General features: G+C 32.1%; 4 protein-coding genes and 1 pseudogene across 4 annotated transcripts; 2 read left to right on the forward strand and 3 right to left on the reverse strand.

Annotated features, from left to right (window-relative positions):
• Positions 1–125: 125 nt before the first annotated feature.
• Positions 126–3,083, reverse strand: LOC106442394. Its single transcript, XM_048776654.1, has one exon. The coding sequence runs from the start codon at positions 1,240–1,242 to the stop codon at positions 952–954; it is 291 nt and encodes a 96-aa protein (XP_048632611.1). The 5' UTR covers positions 1,243–3,083; the 3' UTR covers positions 126–951.
• Positions 3,084–3,237: 154 nt separating this feature from the next.
• LOC106442393 lies at positions 3,238–5,511 on the reverse strand. Its single transcript, XM_048776657.1, has one exon. It carries the CDS (start codon positions 3,546–3,548, stop codon positions 3,258–3,260), a length of 291 nt encoding a protein of 96 aa, XP_048632614.1. The 5' UTR covers positions 3,549–5,511; the 3' UTR covers positions 3,238–3,257.
• A 418-nt stretch (positions 5,512–5,929) lies between these two features.
• Positions 5,930–7,828, reverse strand: LOC111214218. Its single transcript, XM_048776655.1, has one exon. It carries the CDS (start codon positions 7,643–7,645, stop codon positions 6,071–6,073), a length of 1,575 nt encoding a protein of 524 aa, XP_048632612.1. The 5' UTR covers positions 7,646–7,828; the 3' UTR covers positions 5,930–6,070.
• A 238-nt stretch (positions 7,829–8,066) lies between these two features.
• Positions 8,067–20,082, forward strand: LOC111214457 (annotated as a pseudogene).
• A 222-nt stretch (positions 20,083–20,304) lies between these two features.
• On the forward strand, positions 20,305–21,329 carry LOC111214458. Its single transcript, XM_048776656.1, has one exon. The coding sequence runs from the start codon at positions 20,408–20,410 to the stop codon at positions 21,083–21,085; it is 678 nt and encodes a 225-aa protein (XP_048632613.1). The 5' UTR covers positions 20,305–20,407; the 3' UTR covers positions 21,086–21,329.
• The last annotated feature ends 46 nt before the right edge of the window (positions 21,330–21,375 follow it).

Consider the following 21,375-nt stretch of genomic DNA (forward strand, 5'->3'; position numbering starts at 1 on the left):
AAGTTTAATCACTAAAGTCTAAGGCCCATTAAGATAAGTGACATAGCCCAAAAGAGTAAGACGGGAGATGTGATTGTGTTTGAGGCTTTGAGCGAGGAGTTAGTTAGTGTCTGACTTACTTGGTGGTGGTGTAGCCCCCAGCAGTTGTAATGCGGGGCTAGAAAGCTATGAACGTGGATGGTTTACAGGTTTAAATGTTATTAATCGATTTGGAAAACTGGTATAAGAGTTAGAAATTGGTGAAATACGTATAGTTGGTTGACTATCAAATACAATAAACGTATAATAATAAATTAACAATATTTATGTTTAATCTAATTATTAAAATTATTTTTTATTATAAAATAAAATTATTTTTATAAAATCTCATTAGGTTGGATCTATTGTTTTATTTGAATCTAACATTCAGAAACATACAAAAGTAAGATAAGTGGTAAGAAATACATGAGACAAAACGAGGAAAAGTTGATATAAAGTTTGGTGTCTTCAAGTTTAAATAGATTGAAGAGTTTTAAAAGGAGAAATATTACATTTTTGTTATAGCCATTTGAAAAAAAAATAGGAAATGAGTTTATTTTCTTATATAAAGAGACAAAATTCCAATCAAATTAAGGTTTTGAATGGTGACCAATGAACGAAAGTGAACACTGAATTCCATATCGTTTAAAAAAAAATCACCATTCACAAGGAATAGTTAAATATATTTTTTGTATTAATTTTATCATGATTTACATTGTTAAATATTTTTTTGTTTTATAAAATATGAATGTAGGTACACGAAATATTATTGTAAAATAGGTATATAAAATATTAATATCAAATGGTACAAATATAAATATATAACTTATGCATCAAAAACAAATCACACGCTCAAATAATACAACATATAAATATACATTAAAAAAATTACACGCTTAGTTTTCCAGTTTTGTTGTAGAAATATTTTCCCAGTTACTGACATATCCAAGTAAATGTTTCACAAAACCTTTTTACAGGATTTCGATAACCTTGACTAGGGGTAACATATCGCTCATTATTCATTGGATCGCAAATGATCTTGCACGGGTTGTCACAAATTGCTGGAGTTGCTTTTTTTGATGCTTTCATGCATTGATTTATGACACAATCTTTTATACACACATCTCTTGGCATTGAATCAGAAAATTGTATCGAACAAATCATTGTAAATAAAGTTAAAATCATGAATGCCCTATAAGTTTTATTTAACACTTGAGCTGCCATAAGTACCGTGAATGTGTAATTCAAAGTGTTTAGTTTTGTTTATTGTGTTGTGAAGCAAAGATGATTTAGTAAAAAAATTGGATAGATCGAGATGATTTATATAGTAAAAAGTTTTTACCAGATTCTTGAAGCCAGTAATTTTTGGGAAGTCAATTCGTTGTTTTTTAATTTCTTTTTCTTAATTAAGAAAATATATCGATTGATTTTTCAAACATTTAGGTGTGTTAAAAGCACTGGCCACCTAGGCAACTATTTTCTGTGAGTTAAAGTAACTAACTGTCATATTATCATTTTTAGCTTATACAACACATATTTAAGTAACATTTTTTTTTTAACTTGTAATCATGTGTTGTAAGTTGTAACAAAAGTCTATTTCAATACATAGAAGTGTAGGTGTGTTAAGCCCTGGCCACCTAAGCAACTATTTTCTGTGAGTTATAGTAATTAACTGGTCATATTATCATTTTTAGCTTATACAACACATATTCAAGTTGATAAAAAGTTTGGTATCTTCAATTTAAATAGATTGAAGAGTTTTAAAAGGAGAAATATTACATTTTTGTTATAGCCATTTGAAAAAAAAGGATATGAGTTTTTTTTTATATAAAGAGACAAAATTCCAATCAAATTAAGGCTTGGAATGATGACCAATGAACGAAAGGGAACACTGAATTCCTTATCGTTCCCCAAAAAAAATCACCATTCACAAGGAATAGTTTTTCCTTCTTGTTCCTCCCCATTCCTTTTTTGTAGAGAAATACAGAACAAAAGCATTCCTTATTAAATTTGATAAGGAACAAACATTTCTTTTTATTCATGCAATTTTATTCTCATATGTTCCTTTCCTATTCGTTCCTCGTGTTAATTTGATAAGGAACAAACATTCTTTTCATTCCTGCAATTTTATTCTCATACGTTCATTTCCTATTCGTTCCTCATCTTCCTGAAAAGGTCACCAGTCGGAGCCTAAGAAATTTCGTTGTATAAGTCTTCTTAAAAAATCTGCTAGTGATTACAGTTTAGTAGACTTCTCAAAAAGTTTCATAACCTTAAATTTTCTTTACATGTGAAGAAGACTTATAAAGAAGTATGCATTTAGCATACTTTTTAAGAAGTCTTCTACCTTTAATCGTTTAATCAAATATTTTAACTAGATAGAAATAAACACATCATTAAACATAACATTAACTTATAAAGTGTTTAATATATACAAAACTAAACACGTAAATGTCAATTTTTTATTTAAAAAAAAACTATTTAAGATTCCAAATTTAAAAAATACTAACATTACTTGAACATATGTTACCAAATCCTAACCAGTTAAATTCATGACTTATAATTTATATTCACTCATCTATGTCGAAAACAATTCAATTTTATTAAATTTCAATTTAAAATTTAGAATTGTTTATATTTACGTGATTTTGATTTATGTTCAAAAAAATATTTTTTTTAAATTTTATAAATTGATTTTAAGATTAAAATACACTTCTCGAGAAATCTTTTCGGGATGAGTAGATTTTTCAAAAAGCTTTATGGGAGAGTTGTTTAGAGAAGACTTTATAGGGTTTTAATCGTAATAATATTTTTTCTAGTTTGGACATAAGAGATAATTGTAATTTTACTATCATTTCTGTTACTTTTGCATATGATCAAATTTAAATTATTTATTTGCATTCAAATTTAAGTTTTGAGTCATTTTTGGCAAATCTCATTATAATCTTTTGGAATGAGACATCTAAAGGTCAGAGTTTCAATCTGATATTTATGTATTAATTTTATCATGATTTACATTGTTAAACATTTTTTTTGTTTTATAAAATATGAATGTAGGTACACGAAATATTATTGAAAAATAGGTATATAAAATATTAATACCATATGGTACAAATATAAATATATAACTTATGCATCAAAAACAAATCACACGCTCAAATAATACAACATATAATAAATATACATTACAAAAATTACACGCTTAGTTTTCCAGTTTTGTTGTAGAAATATTTTCCCAGTTACTGACATATCCAAGTAAATGTTTCACAAAACCTTTTTACAGGATTTCGATAACCTTGACTAGGGGTAACATATCGCTCATTATTCATTGGATCACAAATGATCTTGCACGGGTTGTCACAAATTGCTGGAGTTGCTTTTTTTGATGCTTTCATGCATTGATTTATGACACAATCTTTTATACACACATCTCTTGGCATTGAATCAGAAACTTGTATCGAACAAATCATTGTAAATAAAGTTAAAATCATGAATGCCCTATAAGTTTTATTTAACACTTGAGCTGCCATAAGTACCGTGAATGTGTAATTCAAAGTGTTTAGTTTTGTTTATTGTGTTGTGAAGCAAAGATGATTTAGTAAAAAATTTGGATAGATCGAGATGATTTATATAGTAAAAAGTTTTTACCAGATTCTGGAAGCCAGTAATTTTTGAGAAGTTAATTCGTTGTTTTTTAATTTCTTTTTCTTAATTAAGAAAATATATCGATTGATTTTTCAAACATTTAGGTGTGTTAAAAGCACTGGCCACCTAGGCAACTCTTTTCTGTGAGTTAAAGTAACTAACTGTCATATTATCATTTTTAGCTTATACAACACATTCATGTAACATTTTTGTTTTTAAAACTTGTAATCATGTGTTATAAGTTGTAACAAAAGTCTATTTCAATACATAGAATTTTAGGTGTGTTAAGCCCTGGCCACCTAAGCAACTATTTTCTGTGAGTTATAGTAATTAACTGGTCATATTATCATTTTTAGCTTATACAACACATATTCAAGTAACATTTCTGTTTTTAAAACTTGTAACCGTGTGTTGTAAGTTGTAACAAAAGTCTTTCAACACATAGAAGTTTGGGTCTATATTTGTACACCATCTCGTGGTGAAAATTTCTTCTTTTTTTTTCTTGTGAAAATTTCTTTCCATATTCGTTATTATAAAAGTCGATATAGATATGATAAAACATGTGCATGTTAAATAAAAATCATAGTTTATAATGTGTCTTATAAATAAAAAATTAAAATTTATAATAGTTTAGCGTGTATTTAAACAGATAGCCACATTAAAAAAGCTTTCTGATAAAGATAATTTTATTTCGATAAAAAGAGTAAGTTGTAGTGAAAAACAATAATCAAGTAGCATATTATATTATTGAAATTCTTGAAAACAAAATTTAGATAGATTAAGAATTGGTTAGTGGTAAAACACACACACACACGTGTTTGTCGCATAAACCTGATTTAAAAAAATTTGATAAGATTTTTTCGAAAGATTTTTATTAAAAATATTATTGAGGAATTGCATTTAATCGTTAGTATTACATATATACCATCGTTCTAGGTTCTTCAGGTGGTTAGTATATAAGAATATGAGTGCAGCCCAGCCTCTTGAAACCATATTGAGTTTCCCAGCTATATATAATGCAAATTTCCTCATAATAATTGCTAAACTTTTCAACTTCATTTATTTTTCGTAAAACCTCAACAAATTGTTTTAGAGAAGTGGATGCACTATCTGTAAAGACAAATCATTAGCAAAACAGATATATGCTACGTTGAAGTCTTTTTAATCCAGTGATTTGACTAAGAGTTCATTAATGTTTCTACAATAATAGGTTTATGTTTCAATTCTCGGAGAAATCAATTTATTAAACAATTATGCAGGTTGCGGAGGAAAGACTTACAAAAGATTTTCAACATATGGTGCAAGTAAACCCAAACGTGGATCTTCATAGAACGGCTCTGGTCCCGATGCAGTTAAACGTAAATCCTCATAAGCCAAATAGTATTGTCGCTTATTAGAGTCATCAAATGTTATATCAAATGGAGAGATTTTCATATCATTTATTTGTTTTTCCAAATCTAATAAATCAGAGTTAAAAACAAATATATGTTCAACATAAACCCTCACATTTGATATGAAACCCAAAATTTACGAGATTTGATGTTTTTGAGATGATGAAAGAACAAATAAATGATAATAAAAATATAAATGAAGACTGAACTTGTAAAAATCTCTCCATTTTTCTATTAAATTTAACACATCAAGAAAGCTGAGAAATAGAACATCTGATCTAATTTGAAAAGGTGAGGAAGTCTCTTGTAGAGTTTCCAATAATAAAATCTTATTGGACAATGTCAAAAGCTTTTGTGATGTTTTAACTTCAAAGCACATCATAAAAGATTAACTTTTGAGATAGTATTTTACCATTTTTGTTGCTTGGACTCTTTCTTTTATAAATACACTTTGATTTTCGAGTCCATCGGGGAAAAAAAGTTCCTTAATTTGTTAGTGGATCCTGACCGTCTATTTAGAATAACTACAGAGTTTCCAAGCTGGAGAGATATAGCCACCACATAATGAGAAAATTGATATACAAAAGAAAAATATGATATGGGTCGTTTCCCCTAATGTTATATCTATATATAAACTAACACTAATAGTTTCTTGCCGAACACTTACCCTCAAATATCTTTTCATAACTAATCTGTGAAAAATATATATTGTGACTTAGTTTAGCTATTAATTTTTTTCAACATATTATTATTATATTACTCAAAGTAGAGGTGATTATGGAACCAATAAAATAAAAGTCCCTAGTTTAGCTATTAATTATTACCGGAGCTATATGTAGTACTAGTAACCATATTTGCGTCTGGACATGCCGCAATTAATACGAATACAAACATTTGATTTGAGATACTAATACAACTAGCTTAAGGTGTAATTAATATTTACAAACACATTCACCCAGTTTCATTTATCTTTCTACTTGGACTTTCTCATTTAAGTGTTGTTTGCGCACGTCTAATTAGGAAGTGGGAACCAAAGGCAAATCGACCTCATCACACCACTCCACACATCTAGTCTCATAAAACGAAGTGCACAACTTGTTTGGCCAATATGTTAGCCAAATTTTACCACCCATTCTCCATTTCAACACACTTCCTTCCATCTCTCTCCCAACTCTCCATTCAGCACCATCTCCATACTCATCCCTTCCAAAAACCATCCCTCCGCTCTTGGTAAAAACATTCTTCATACCCTCTTGGTTCGGCTTCACCGTCATCACTTCTTGGCCGCTCTCTCTATCATACAACACCGCATCGAAAACAGCAGCGTTTCCTTCACACTCCTGCTCGATTCTCCAATCCTTAATCTTTCTCCTGGTTGAGATTCTTGCTCTTGCCTTCACTCTCGGAGCCACTTTCCCTTTCCCGAAATTTCCCTTTAGGACTCTCATTACCTCGACTTCTCTCTCCTCGTTCTTCGTCGACCGTCCTAGGCTTAGTCCGGACACGTGGTTGGACCCGACTTCCGGCCCCACCCAGACCTGTACCCGCGACGGGAAGTACTTCTCGTCTGAGTAACATTCTGCTATCTGATTCTCCATCCCTCTTCCCTTGTGAAACCCTAGCTTCGATACGTGGACGCGTATGTTGTCGACGCGTGCGTTCACTTTTATGTAGTTCTCGTGGAACGTGACAGAGTATTCAAACTGCACGATTACTTCGGCATGTTGGTGTGACAAAGCGTAGCGTAGGACAGCTTCTTTGGGCTCTACGAACGGGAACTTGATGATCTTGTTGTTATGCATCTCACTAGAGCTGTTATTATTTGTGAGGTTCATCGACAAGATCGGGAAATAGCCTTTCAAGCTCCACAGCCCATGGGCTTCTGTTGCATAGGAAAAGCCCAATGATTGATGTGGCAGGGGGCTTGTGATCTGTTTCAAGCCGAGATTCCCAAGTCCCACTTCCTTGGAGATCATCCATTTGGACAAGGCGTAACTTGCAGCGCGTACGATGCACAGCTCGGCGTCTACACCGAGTGAGGCGAGAAACGTTCTCAACACAGGCGCATGTTGACACGTCAGCGATTTCACGTGGGGGCCTAGTAAGTGTTGGAAGAAGAAAGAGCCAACTTCGCTAGGCGCGTCGAACACACATAGCCAGAAAAGACGCGTGAGGAGGATTAGATTAAAGACTGACGAGAAGGATTCCGGAGAGTGAGAGTCCATGACCCAGCTAACCGGACCCGATTTGATTTCAAGAGGCTCAGACTTTGTGCACGTGCTTTCGCCTGTGGTAGGAGAGTAGGAGATTAGTTCTTGAAGGAGCTGGAGAACTAGAGGGAGGAATGGTTTCTCCGACGACAAGGCACACGTGTCGGAGACCCATATGGTCGATGATTTAAGATGGCTAAAACCCTCTACGACCACTTTGAAAGTTAGAGACAGAGATTCTAGGTCAGAGCTAGAAGCTCTTTCAACCCTAAGTTGGATTGAATGAGTCAAGTCTTCTGCGAGCTGAAACACTGCGTGTGTGTCAGACTCGGCAAAGTCGTGGGACTCCGGAAGCTCGCATATCCACGACCAAGGATCCATTTTCTTGAACTTGTTTTATTTTCTCGAGACAATGTGTGTGTTTGTTAGACGGGGTAAAGTGGGAGATAAAATTTCTTTAGTGAGTATCGGAAGTGACGAACTATATAGAGAGAGTATGTGGTGGAGGAGAAGCCATGAAGGATATAAAACTAATCAAAGACCCCTCAGAGGAGCAGACACGGATGAATAATATATCTGTGGCGCTACAATATCCTCATTAATGACATACTCTTGTTTTCTTGTTTGGATATTTGGCTAATAAAGAACCACGACCACTTCTTTTTGCATGGAGGAAGGCTAAGGAAGGGACGTGGAGTTTTAACGTTTTCTCGTTTGTGGCATAGCTACGTGTTGCATGAACTAGAGCGAATACGTACATTCATTTTTCGATCACAGAAAATAGGGATGGATGATATATATATTTTAAAAATATATTTGATTGAAAACAACAGCGTTAACAATTTTCATTGATAAACATACCGAATTCCTTTTTTTGTTTTGTTGAAACATATTGATTATGTTGAAACATATTGATTACCTTACAACGATTCGAAATGGTTTTTTCACCTCTACGTCGGGAATCCAAACGTTATAAATAGTCATTAATTTTCAGCATGAATTGAATCCAAATGGATGTAATTACAGTAGTAGTCTTTTACGATTGTGCCAACTCAAAGTTGGTTGTAATTAACTCAGCTCAACTCAATAATCATCCACAGCGTGAATTTAACCTTTTTGGTGTAAATGGAACCAACGTCGAGTTGGCCAGTGGTAAAAGGGTTACGACTGTAATTATTATCACTTGAGTTTAATTCACGCTGGAAGAAACTATTTACAATATTTGAATTTCCGGTAAAGAGGTGAAACCATTCTATTTAACTTTACGCAACAAAAAAAAGATTTGAAATGGTAACTACCAAAACATACAAGTAGTATGAAATATCTTTTGTTAAAATAAGAAATGTGGAATAAGATGAATATTTTGAAATCTTAGTTTAGTAACAAAAATTGGAAAACCTAATACTATAACATCCAAAAATATTATATATCGATAAGGTTTACTAAAATAATATGGCTATATTATTTGAAAAGAATATATGTACTTATAAATTATCATAAAATATTAAAATGGTAGATGTTAAAGTATAACTAATTCAATTTTAAATTATAAGTGTATTGTAAATTATCCTAAACAAATATCATTTCTATAGTATAACTAATTGAATTTAAAAAATGTAGTGTATGCAATAATAGTTAATAACGAAGTAAAACATATAAAACATATCAATATATTGATAATGTCGAATAAAAAACTTAAATAATAAGATTATAGAGTTACGTAATATATAACACTAAAATGTATTTCTTATATTTAAAATATTAATATCAATATCAAAATTATACATTTATAAAATAAAAAGTATCTGCACGAACGTGCGTATCAAACACTTGTTACTTGTTTAAAAGATATTATAAATTAATTGAGAATGAAACTTGTTTCTTTAAAACAAATTTCAGAAAATGTAAGGTGAGGTTTATGATGACCAGTTATGCTTTAACTTTATCAACTTCTCAGAAAATGTAAGGTGAAATTTGTTTCTTTTAAAATGTAAGCTAGACAAGAGCAACCTCACCCTACAACTTCTCAGTTTTTGAGGTTCTAATGATTATAATATATTAATTTTTTTCCGAAGTTAAAATATAAAAATAATACTGACCAAATATGAATTATTTTTAGAAATATTATATTTAAAATTATTATTTATGTGCATGGCATGTGAATATTATATTATTACAATTTATATATCCAAATATAGATATATTCAAAACTAAGTAATAAGAAACATATTTAAATATAAATTAAATTAAATATAATATAAATTATACTAAATTTTAAAATATAAAGAGGATGAAATTTTAGAATATGAATTATATTATTACAATTTATGATTTTATTCTTTCAAACAGATAAAGTTAAAATATAAAAATAGTAATGCCCAATATAAACTAAAGTTTTCTTTTTCCAAAAAAAGTATTCTACTAAAGTTATTATTTCTGTGAAATACACCATAATTGTAGACGAAAAATTCTCTTTTGACGATTCCCGCATTTTAAGGGACAACGATTCCACTTTTTGAGGCAGACCAGGATCATGTTTAATGGTTTGACAATTGGTACGATCAACAGTTTGAGATTTTGATGGTGTGCATTAAACCAGGTTAGATCTCTTAGAAGCGCCAAACTGAAAACCCGACATCATTAGAAAATAAGTGCTTTTTTTTAAAAATCCACTATTTTTGCAAATTCATCGAGATCGACTTCGTCTTTTGACAATACACTGGAAGAGCTTATTGTTGTAGATGAATTATACACTCGAAAATCCCTATCAAGTAAATTAAACTCTGTTCATTTGATTCATAAGTGGTCAAAGGAATAGGCCGAGTTGGAGGAAAAGGAAAATAAATTGGCTATAAAATAAGAATAACTAGTTCAATAAACATACATAAATCGGTACAAAAATCTAAAGCTTATTTAGCTTTACTTCTTCTCACTGAATTCTTAGCTCAATATGATTTCATCGTCGTTTTCCTTCTGATAATCTTTTGATCTATTCATAAACGTCTTTTAAATAATTTATCATGGATTGTGTCTTTATTTTATATGTGTCGAATTAAGATTGGGATTACCGGATGTTTCTGTTCCTAACATATGTGTAGTCTTCAAAGATTGTGTATCCATCAATTTCTATTTCACAACATCGAAATTTGTATTTTCCAAGAATGTTTGTGTTCAATATAGAACTGCATAGTTGACTACATTAATAGTTATCGTTGTTTTCTTAAGCCGCGTTAGAAAGAGTCAATGTAAAAGAAAATCGAGACGCTTTGGACAGTTCAATACATGAAGATGCCGAATACATGTCATTGTAAAAGAAAGAGAGAAATACAAGGTCATTACAGTAAGTAACAGCTCATCTCTCCTTGATTTTCTTACATAGTATAAAATATGGACACAATCGATGTCATAACAATTATATAATGAAAATATTACATCCAAATGCATTTTTAAGTTTTTATTAACTTACTAAAACAGTTGTTGTCACTAGGGTACTTTAACCCTTTTGGTTAACCAAGCCCATCTCCTTGTTACAATCAAACTAAAGTAGCCTAGATTTAAGTGTCTATTACTTTAACCAAATTTAATATATATATACACATATATATATATACTTTATTTAACATAAGTTTTGACTAACAAACAAAATAAAGTGGATCCACATCTCTTTCTTCTTCATCTTCTTCAAAAAAATTTAATCAATTATTATCTATATTATTATATCTATCTTTTGAGTAAAGTACACAACGATGTCAATGGCGGATATTGATTGAAGCTTCAACCATGGTGTCTTTGTCTCCTCCTCTCTGTGTTCAGCTCCTCCGTCCAAAATGTTGTTGATGTGAGGTCTCGTCCACCAGTGGTCATTGCTCTTTGTCGCGTCTCGTCAACATCGGCTTCTCCACGTCTCAAGCCGACGTCCTCTTCATTTCCAAATCATGTTATCAGTCTTCCTTGTCGTGTTTCTGCTCCGTCGTAGCCAACTCTCTGTTGTCGTCAACGAGATGTGACGAGAAGTGCGATCTGCAACATCAATGGAAGAATATCACTTTTTTGCACTTTTGATCCTCTAGTTTCCTCTTTTTTTCACAATATGCCTCAAATTCCCAATCTGATCAAATTGCTTCACAAATTTACCCCAATACTTTTAATGTTGCAATCTGGTTTTTCCGTGTATACTCAAAAATTGTCCGTCAACTTTTGATTCTTTTCATTCTGTCCCCATAGTATTAAATCTGCATATTAGTCCCCAATTCCATTTTCAAACTTTCAATTGTGCACCCTGGTGTACATGTGGACATCATTAAAACATGTACCTTTAAACATAGGAACACGTGGGCACGTCGAGCCAAGATTGTATCCATGTGGTTACTCAATATATTCGTGTACATGAATAAGATGTACATAACAACAAAAATGCAACATGGAGTTTGTGTACTTTATCCGAATGAATCAAATTTTAACACGAACATGATGTACATCTCTAGCTCTATCCGAAAGAATTAAAGTTTACATAATTAAAATAATGTAGACTTTGCTTTGAATTCTCATGTGGCATAAATTTTGTGTAAATATATTCACCATTTGAACATACAATGTTGAAACTTGTAAATCTATGTTACAAATTCGTAAATGTCTAATTGAATATTGCACCATGGTAAAATGTACATGTCGATATTGGTAAACACGTGTACATGTAGATATGTTTACTGTTGAGCTACTTGTAATATTTTAAAATGTACATATCGATATTGGTAAACAAGTGTACATGTGGATATTAAATCTTGGTGTATATGTCAATATTGGTAAACATGAGATATCATATATGTACACATAAGAAGTTTTTGTATGTACACAGCGATGTACATATATTGAAAATATACTAGTATACACCGGTGTACATGTGAGTCGTTGTACAAGTGGACAACGATATGTGTGTGTACATTTGAATGCTATTTAAATTTGCAAATGTTATAACTTACAAATGTATGTTATATATCATTATGGATTGCATTAGGAAAACCATTTGGGCCTGCTCCTTCCGGGTACCATAAGCATCTCTTTGAAACCATCATCATCGTGGAACCAAAAACAAAGGATGTCTCGTTTCATGTACAAAAGAATTGTTGTACATGTGGATAGTGTATTTTTATGTACAATATACCATGTACATATAAATCATTTATTTTTTCATGTTTTTTTAATGAGGATCATTTTCGTAATTTTAACTTCATCTTCCCCAAAATTAATTAGAGTTTTCTGCAATTTTCCTCTACGATCGCCAGTTATTATTCTCATCTTAGTCATCTGTTTTTTTTTTTTTTGCTTATTATACTTTTAAACATGTATAAATATCATATAAGACACGATTTCAAGCTTTAAATGATTTTGTTTCTACAACAAAAACGTAAATCTTTCTTTTTCTTTTTATTACTGTCATAGCGCGAGGCGGATTAGTTGCGGAGCATGGTGTGAAAGAAGAAACTCTTCGATAGTTTTCGGCGAAGCTATTTTCTTCACCGATGTTTTCATTATATAGTTACACCACTAGAAACCATTGCTTCTAGTGTTACTAAAAATAAGAAAAAAGATAAAACATTGAATGGGTCCACTTAATTATATCTAAATTATACTTTAATTAAAAAAAAGAAAATAAGTTAGAAATAAGTTGGAAAAAATGTCTAAGGAGAGCAATAACTTGTAACAATTGTTATGACATCAATCGTCAGAACTACTATGGATAACAATTAATCAATTATATAAATTTGTACTCTACAAAGTAAAATAAGGTGGCAAGTATAATCTCCAAAAATTATTTTATTGACGAACACAAATCAAAGTAATTTTTTTTTTCATTTTTAGTTAGATCACATTTTAGAATTGTGGGAATAGATTAAAATTTTTTATTTTTTTTTTATTTTTTAAATAAAAATATTATTAATTATTCACCAAACCCGCAAATCGAGCAATAATAAAAAATACTGAAGAATATAATGATTATGTAACATAAAATAATAAATTTTATATTAAAAATAAAAATGATATCTACATCAAACTTAACAAAAACATAAAAGAATACGATCCAAATTACTTCTTTCAATTTTTTGTTTCTTTCGGTATTGACTCCGCTTTGTATAATATGGGTTTATCGATAATATGATACAAATTACTGGTAACTTTTCGAATAAATCACTGGTGTATTAAAAAAAGTCATCAATATATGTCTGTCTTGATGTTAAATTGTTAATAAATAATACATCCGTCATTATTTTGCTTGAACAAACAACTTTTGGAATTCGTGTGAAATGAGCTATTCAACACGTGGACTTTGACGTTTCATACGGTTATCTTTTGAACGTTTCATATGGTTATCTCTAGGGATATGATATCGGATATATTTTTGTTGCAAGATTTGTCGGATTCTCTCCAAACTGGGGGAGAATTTGATTTTAGGGATTTAATTATAATCTCTGCATAAAGTTGTATACAAAATATTATCTTTCATATAAAATACCTTTTCCATTTTTAATTAGACGACATTTTATACCTGTGAACATAAATTAAGAAAAAAAAATATATATTATATATTTAAAATAAATCATTTGGTATTCACCAAACGAAATAAATATAGTTTTTAATGATTGAATATATTTACAGTTATCTACCCATTTTGTTTAAGTTGTAACGTAACATACATTATATTTTTTTCAATATCTATTTAACTACAATCAATATATATATAATTTCTGTGAAAAGTTAATAATATGTCATAAGTTATTTTTTCTTTATTTGTATAATAATATTGTACCTATATTTTTATGTTCTATTTACTCAAACATAATCGTTATTCATTCATTTCAAACCATTGTTCTAAACATCTATTCTATTAAAATAAAAACATTGTGTTGCACCGAACTTTTTTGTAAAATTTTAAATTGAATACGTTTCTTTCTTACAAATTAAACCAGCTCGAAATCATTAATATTCCCTCCGTTATATTATTGATTGTTTAATAACTACTCCTTCCTTATACAACATTAATACTCCCTTCCTTACAAAACATTAATACTCTATGCCTTATACTATCAATTAATAAATACATGGTCCAGAAAATATATGTCATTTGAAAACTGAATTTCTTATATTTTCCCAAAAGAGTAGAACCCAAAAACTGAATAAAATTAAAAACACATATATAATTATTATAATAACATAAATATATTGATCAAAATTAAAAATATAATTTAATACCAACTAACATTTTCTATCTAAAAATCAAATTCACGCTTTCAAACGCGAATCAAAATCTAGGATTAATTATTTGATAAAGTCATAAATCGTAATCCTCCATTTTAATAAAATTTTCTTATCTGCAACCACACCAATTATGTTGAGGTAGCCAAACCAAAAAATAAATAAACAAATATAAATATTTATGATTATATACTTAAAATGATTGATTAACATATACTTCTTCTGTTTTATGTTTTTTTTTCATTTTAATATTCTTCAATTTATTTTTTATTGGTTAAAATATAGTTAGGTATATAGACAATAATATTTTATTTAAAAAAAAATACAAAATTAAATATTTTATAATCTGTTTGTATAAATTTAAAACGACAAATAAAGTGAAATAGATAGAGCAGAAATTTTGTGCTCTAAAGATAAATGACTATCTGTAACTTAATCAATCATCCCATCTGTTTATTACTTGATATTGTTGTAAAATAATTAAATAATCACTGTATATAGAGAGATGGGAAGGCAGATATGTTAACATCAAAATTTTCATTCTTGCTTATAGAAGATGATAGGTTTTTGGAACTCGATCAGTCTCATTCCTATTTCTCTTTCTTTTTTCTTCTTGTTTCAAGATTTGTTTGCCGCTCCTACTAGACACTTGTGTCATCCTGAACAAAGGGATGCCATCCTGGAGATCAAAAACGAGTTCAAGATTCAAAATCCTTGTTTAGACGGGCTTCCAAAGACAGTGTTATGGGTGAACAATAGTGATTGTTGTTCTTGGGAAGGTATAAGATGCGATGCTAATTTTGGGGATGTGATCATGCTCAACCTTAGTGACAGCTGCCTCCATGGTCAGCTCAATTCCAAAATCTCTATTTCTAAGCTTCAAAACCTTCGTTTTCTAACAACTCTCGACCTTTCAAATAATGATTTCATTGGTAAAATCCCATCTTCACTTGGCAACTTTTGTATGCTAACAACTCTCTTGACCTTTCCAGAAATCATTTTAGCGGTGAAATCCCATCTTCACTTGGAAACCTTTCTAAGCTAGCCACTCTTGACCTCTCTAGTAATCATTTTAGTGGTGAAATTCCAGCTTCATTTGGAAACCTTTCTAAACTCACCACTCTCCACCTCTCTCAAAACAATTTTACTGGTAGGATTCCATCTTCACTTGGAAACCTTTTGAATCTCACCACTCTTAGCCTTTGTGCTAACAAGTTTATTGGTGAAATTCCATCTTCATTTGGGAATTTTTCTCATCTCACCTCTCTTAGCCTCTGCGAGAACAATTTTGGAGGTGAAATTCCAACTTCACTAGGTAGTCTTTCCCATCTCACTGTTCTTGATCTCTCACAAAACAATTTCGTTGGTGAAATCCCATTTTCTTTTGGCGATTTGAAAAGGCTCACCAGCTTATCTGTTGAAAACAACAAGCTTAGTGGTAACTTTCCTCTTATGCTACTAAATCTAACAAAGCTGTCCGAATTATCGCTCTACGGCAATAAGTACGTAGGCAAGCTTCCACTTAACATAAGCTTACTCTCCAACTTGGAGTTCTTTTACGTAAGCGGTAACGCCTTTACTGGTACTATCCCTTCTTCTCTCTTTTCCATTCCTTCTTTGACTTATATTGATTTGTCAAATAACCAACTCAATGGCACTCTTGAGCTTGGGAGTATATCTTTATCGTCTAAGATAGAAGACTTACGCCTTGGTAATAACAACTTCATGGGATCAATCCCCCGATCCATCTCCAAATTATCCAACCTTGAGAGACTTGACCTTTCCCATCTCAACACCCAAGGAGGCTCAGTTGACCTTAGCATCTTCTCGCATCTCAAGTCACTCAAGTATCTTTACCTCTCCCACTTGAACACCAGAAGTACACTCGACTTGAATGCAAACTTACCATTTCTCAAGTCACTAGATACACTGGATCTTTCAGGAAACCTTGTTTCATCTGAAAACACTAGTTTGGTTTCAGATCCTCCACTGTTGAGTGAGTTGTCTCTGTCAGGATGCGGTATCACCGAGTTTCCAGAGTTCATACGAACCCAACGCAACATGAAGAAGCTAGACATTTCCAACAACCTAATCAAAGGCCAAGTGCCTGGATGGTTATGGAAGCTTCCAGTTCTGCAGTACGTCAACGTTTCCAGCAACACTTTAGTCGGTTTCGAAAGTCCAACGAACCATGGGGTATCCCTGAGTTACTTGTTTGCCGCCAACAACAATTTAACGGGAAAGATCCCTTGTTTCATATGTGCGTTACGCTCTCTAGCCATACTCGATTTATCTAACAATAAAATCAATGGTTCATTCCCTCTTTGCGTCGGAAACTTCAGTAGCGTCCTCCAAGCTCTAAATCTTAGACAAAATTGTCTTAGTGGACGTCTTCCGGAGAATATAACCGAAAGTCTAAGGTGGCTTGACGTTGGTCATAACCAACTGGTGGGAAAGCTTCCAAGATCTTTGATACGTAACTCTTTTCTCGAAGTTCTAAATGTGGAAAGAAACAAATTCAATGACGAATTCCCTTCCTGGCTGAGTTCTTTGCAAGAGCTGCAAGTTCTTGTCCTTCGCTCTAATGCCTTCCATGGACAGATAAAGAAAACATTGTTTCCTAAGTTGCGAATCCTCGACATATCCAGTAACCACTTCAAAGGAGCTTTACCATCAGATTTCTTTGTGAAATGGACTGCGATGTTCAGTCTAGCGACTGAAGCAAGAGATCGATCTAACGAAAAGTACATGGGGAGCGGCTATTACGTTGCCTCAATGGTTTTGATGAATAAAGGCGTTGCAATGGAGCTAGTACGCATCCTAAAAATCTTCACAGCGATCGACTTTTCGGGGAACAAATTTGAAGGAGAGATACCAAAGTCCATTGGTTTATTGAAAGAGCTTCATGTGCTCAACTTTTCAAACAATTCTTTGACCGGGCAGATCCCGTTATCAATGGGTAACCTGACGGAGCTAGAGTCACTGGATGTTTCCCAAAACAAGCTTTCTGGAGAAATCCCGCAAGAGCTAGGGAACCTCTCGTACCTTGCTTACATGAACTTCTCTCATAACCAGCTTGTGGGTTTAGTACCGGGAGGCACTCAGTTTCGAACGCAGCCTTGCTCTTCTTTCGGGGAAAATCTGGGACTGCATGGTCCTTCACTTGATGAAGTTTGTGTTGATATCCACACAACTACATGGAAACAATCTGAAACACCAGAGCTAGAGGAAGAAGAAGAAGAAGAGATGCTAAGTTGGATAGCAGCTGCAATAGGATTCATACCAGGTGTTATCTTTGGATTGACAATGGGATACATACTTGTTTCCTACAAACAAGAGTGGTTCATATACCTTTTTGGCCTAAACAAACGCAAAGCATAAGAACCACACATCATTAAAGAGGTAACGTTCTTAACATGAAAATTTCAGGACTAAAATATTGTCTTGATGAATGAATAAACGAAATTAATGTATTGATATATATGTTGATTTTAATTTTATTAAATATTGTTCAACTAGTTACATTTCACAGCCTTGTCTTTTATGATTGACTGAATTATTTTTAATATATATTTTTATAGATATTTTAAGGAGAAGATAAATTTCTTAATATGTGTGTTTTAAGCAACATCAAACAGGCAAAAATTATGAAACAAGGAAGTATGTAATAGGGTTACAGTTATTGTGATTCACATTAAAATTTGATAGTGACATAACCTACCATGCACGTAACAAGAACTAGAGCAAGGTGTGGTCTACATTTCTTAGTCGAATTAGTCGCTGGGTGAATCTTCCCGGCAACTGCAAATGCTTTTAACCACATAAGTGGTGTGGTCTATTGGTACAGCAGATTTGGAAATGTTCTACGTATCCCGACTTTAAAATCTATCAAATTCATTACGAACAACTGAGTATGTTAGGCAAGACCGGTCCAGAGATTTTAGAGGACTTAAGCGATTTTTGTAAAGATTTTATTGAAAAAAAAAAAAAAAATTTAGGGGCTTTTTTTTTAAAAATTGAGAGTCTATGTATATGTAATTTTTTCAAAAGATTAAGGGACCCTAGGCGAATGTTTCATCCGGCTTTGCCCATGACCGGCCGTGATGTTAGGTGCAGATGGTTAAACCTTCAGAGAATTAATTGGTTGAACTTCGGTCAGCTGAATACCTTTGAATTAACAAAAAAAGTTAGTTTTCTTTTAAAGAAAATATTTTACAAACTCATGTAAGAAATAGTCAGATGAGTAAAAATTGTACTTACGATATATTCTTCATGTTTTATATTAAGTGTCGTTTTGAGTTGTGCACACAGATTAATGAAACAATTAGTTTTATATATTTTTTATATAAAAATACAATTATTTATACAGTTAACCATATTTCAACCAATAGAAAAATAAATTGATGAATAAAATTAAGAAATTTTGCATTGAAAATCGAAAACTAAATTTATTTTGTAACGAAAAAAATTCTCTATAACGACACTTAATATGAAACGGAAAAGTATCATGTAAACCAATAATTCTCAAGATTATTCTGGAATATACACCACATTCATTCTTTTCCAATTTTCTTTTGTCCAAGTCATTGTCGCATTAAAACGAGACATTTTCAGTTGACGTTTGTCTGATAAATCCTGGTCGTCGATTTTAGTGGAGCTGCTGCGTCCTTTGGTAAATAGACACACAGTTTGCAGTATTCTACACAAACATTTGCCTGTTACTTAAAATTTTTGGAGTAAAAAAGAAATAAAGAAAGTGAAAATGAGGAATAACCGAATAAGTGAGAAAAATGAGAAGAAAGAAGTTACTCTCATCCAACTTATCATAGTACTGTAGTGGATGAATGTTTTATTTTGTTCGCACAGTAATTAGAATAAATTAAGAAATATAATTCTATTTGACAATTTTTTTAAGTGTAAGCTTTTAGTTTTCAAAATCACTTCTTTTTTTACTCTGGAATGCGAGAGCCAATTACAACTAGAGGTGGGAGAAAGACAACTAACTGGTATTTTCGTATACTTGGTATTTTAATTGTTTTATACAAGTTTGCAAGTTGCTTACCCATCTTATTACTTGTTATTTGTTAACCACTTGCAAATTATTTGGTAATCATTTGTAAATTACTCTGAACTTTCAGTTTTTGATCTTTTTAATGTGTGTTATAGTTTGCTGTAAGAGATGGGTTGACGGATTTTTCATCGGATATTGCTGTTTCCAACACACCATCTTGGCTGTTAAAAAAATGTTCATGGTGTTAGTAACAAAAAGTTTAATAGTTCATGAATATTAATTGTCATATGATTCATATAATATATGTAGTTTTTAATACATTATTTTGTCCAGTTGTATGACATGTGACATTGTCTTCTTAAAATCTTCCAATAAGCCTTGCATTTTTTAATTTACAAGAAATTACATTTTCTGAAAATAAATTCTCAAATTTGGTATACAATCTTTTAGATTTTAACCATTAAACCACGGTAATTCCACTCTACGAGACTTTCTATCTTGGGATATCTTTGACATTTTAAAAAATCATAATTTTTTTTAAAAAATAATATAAATTGTGAACAGAAAACTTTTTTGCCCAGACTCTCTTAAAACACATAGATAGTTAGTTACCATTCACTACCCAAATCTACCAATTGTTTTATAACTTTTTTTTCGGTTTATTATTGTGAGAGACCGGCACAAGAAGGATACCAAGTCGTGTTTGACAAAGACTTGTGATTAGGGAACAGTACCGACAAAACGGTCTTCGATTGACCCACAGTCTCGATTACTTTGCCTCAATAATCCCTTTCTTGTTTCTATATAAAGCTACTGCGTCTAGATCTAAACAGATCACAAAACCAAAACACAAGCTAGATTAACAACCAACTATAATAATCATGACGTGTCACAAAATCTTCCTTGTAATCTCTGTGATGCTCGCTGTCTCATCATTGGTCAACGCAGTTGACTTCTTGGTCGTCGACAACACAGGCGACTCCCCTGGCGGAAGAAAATTTCGTGAAGAGATCGGTGGCGAAAGCTACGGCACACAGTCACTAAGATCTGCGACGGACTTTGTCTGGGGTTTGTTCCAGCAAACCAACAACCCCTCGGACAGAAGAGACGTAACAAAGATCACTCTGTTCATGGACAACGGGAACGGCGTTGCGTACAACACCAACTCGGGAAGCGAGATACACTTTAACGCGGGGTATCTCGCGGGTTTCCCGGGAGATGTAAAGAGGGAATTCACCGGTGTGATTTATCACGAGGTGGTTCATTCTTGGCAATGGAACGGTCCAGGTGGCCTTATCGAAGGTATAGCGGACTATGTGAGGCTGAAAGCGGGTTATGCACCGGGTCACTGGGTAGGGCCCGGTGGTGGTGATAGGTGGGACCAGGGCTATGACGTCACTGCGAGGTTCTTAGACTATTGTAACGATCTGAGGAATGGGTTTGTGGCGGAGCTTAATAAGAAGATGAGGAATGGCTATAGTGACAGCTTCTTTGTTGATCTGCTAGGGAAAGACGTGGACCAACTCTGGAGAGAGTATAAGGCCAAGTATGGTCAGTAAATTGTTAAACGTACAAATTATAAATGATAATCGTATTAGTGACATGCCATTCAAAATAAAAGTGAGATGTTTAAAAAACATCAGCATGTGTAGTAATTTGTATTCTATTATGAATTTGTAAGCTCGAATAAGAAAACAGATATATATATATATATATATATATATATATACTATTGTGTATTAGTACTCTTTTAGAGTTATTGTCAAAAGTATAACTTATAAGTAAATAAATCGTGTTAAAATCCGTTGGTATGGTTGTTGAACAAAAGTTATTCTCAAATCTGTTCCAT

This window comes from Brassica napus, chromosome A3 (assembly GCF_020379485.1).
Source record: "Brassica napus cultivar Da-Ae chromosome A3, Da-Ae, whole genome shotgun sequence".
NCBI lineage: Eukaryota > Viridiplantae > Streptophyta > Magnoliopsida > Brassicales > Brassicaceae > Brassica > Brassica napus.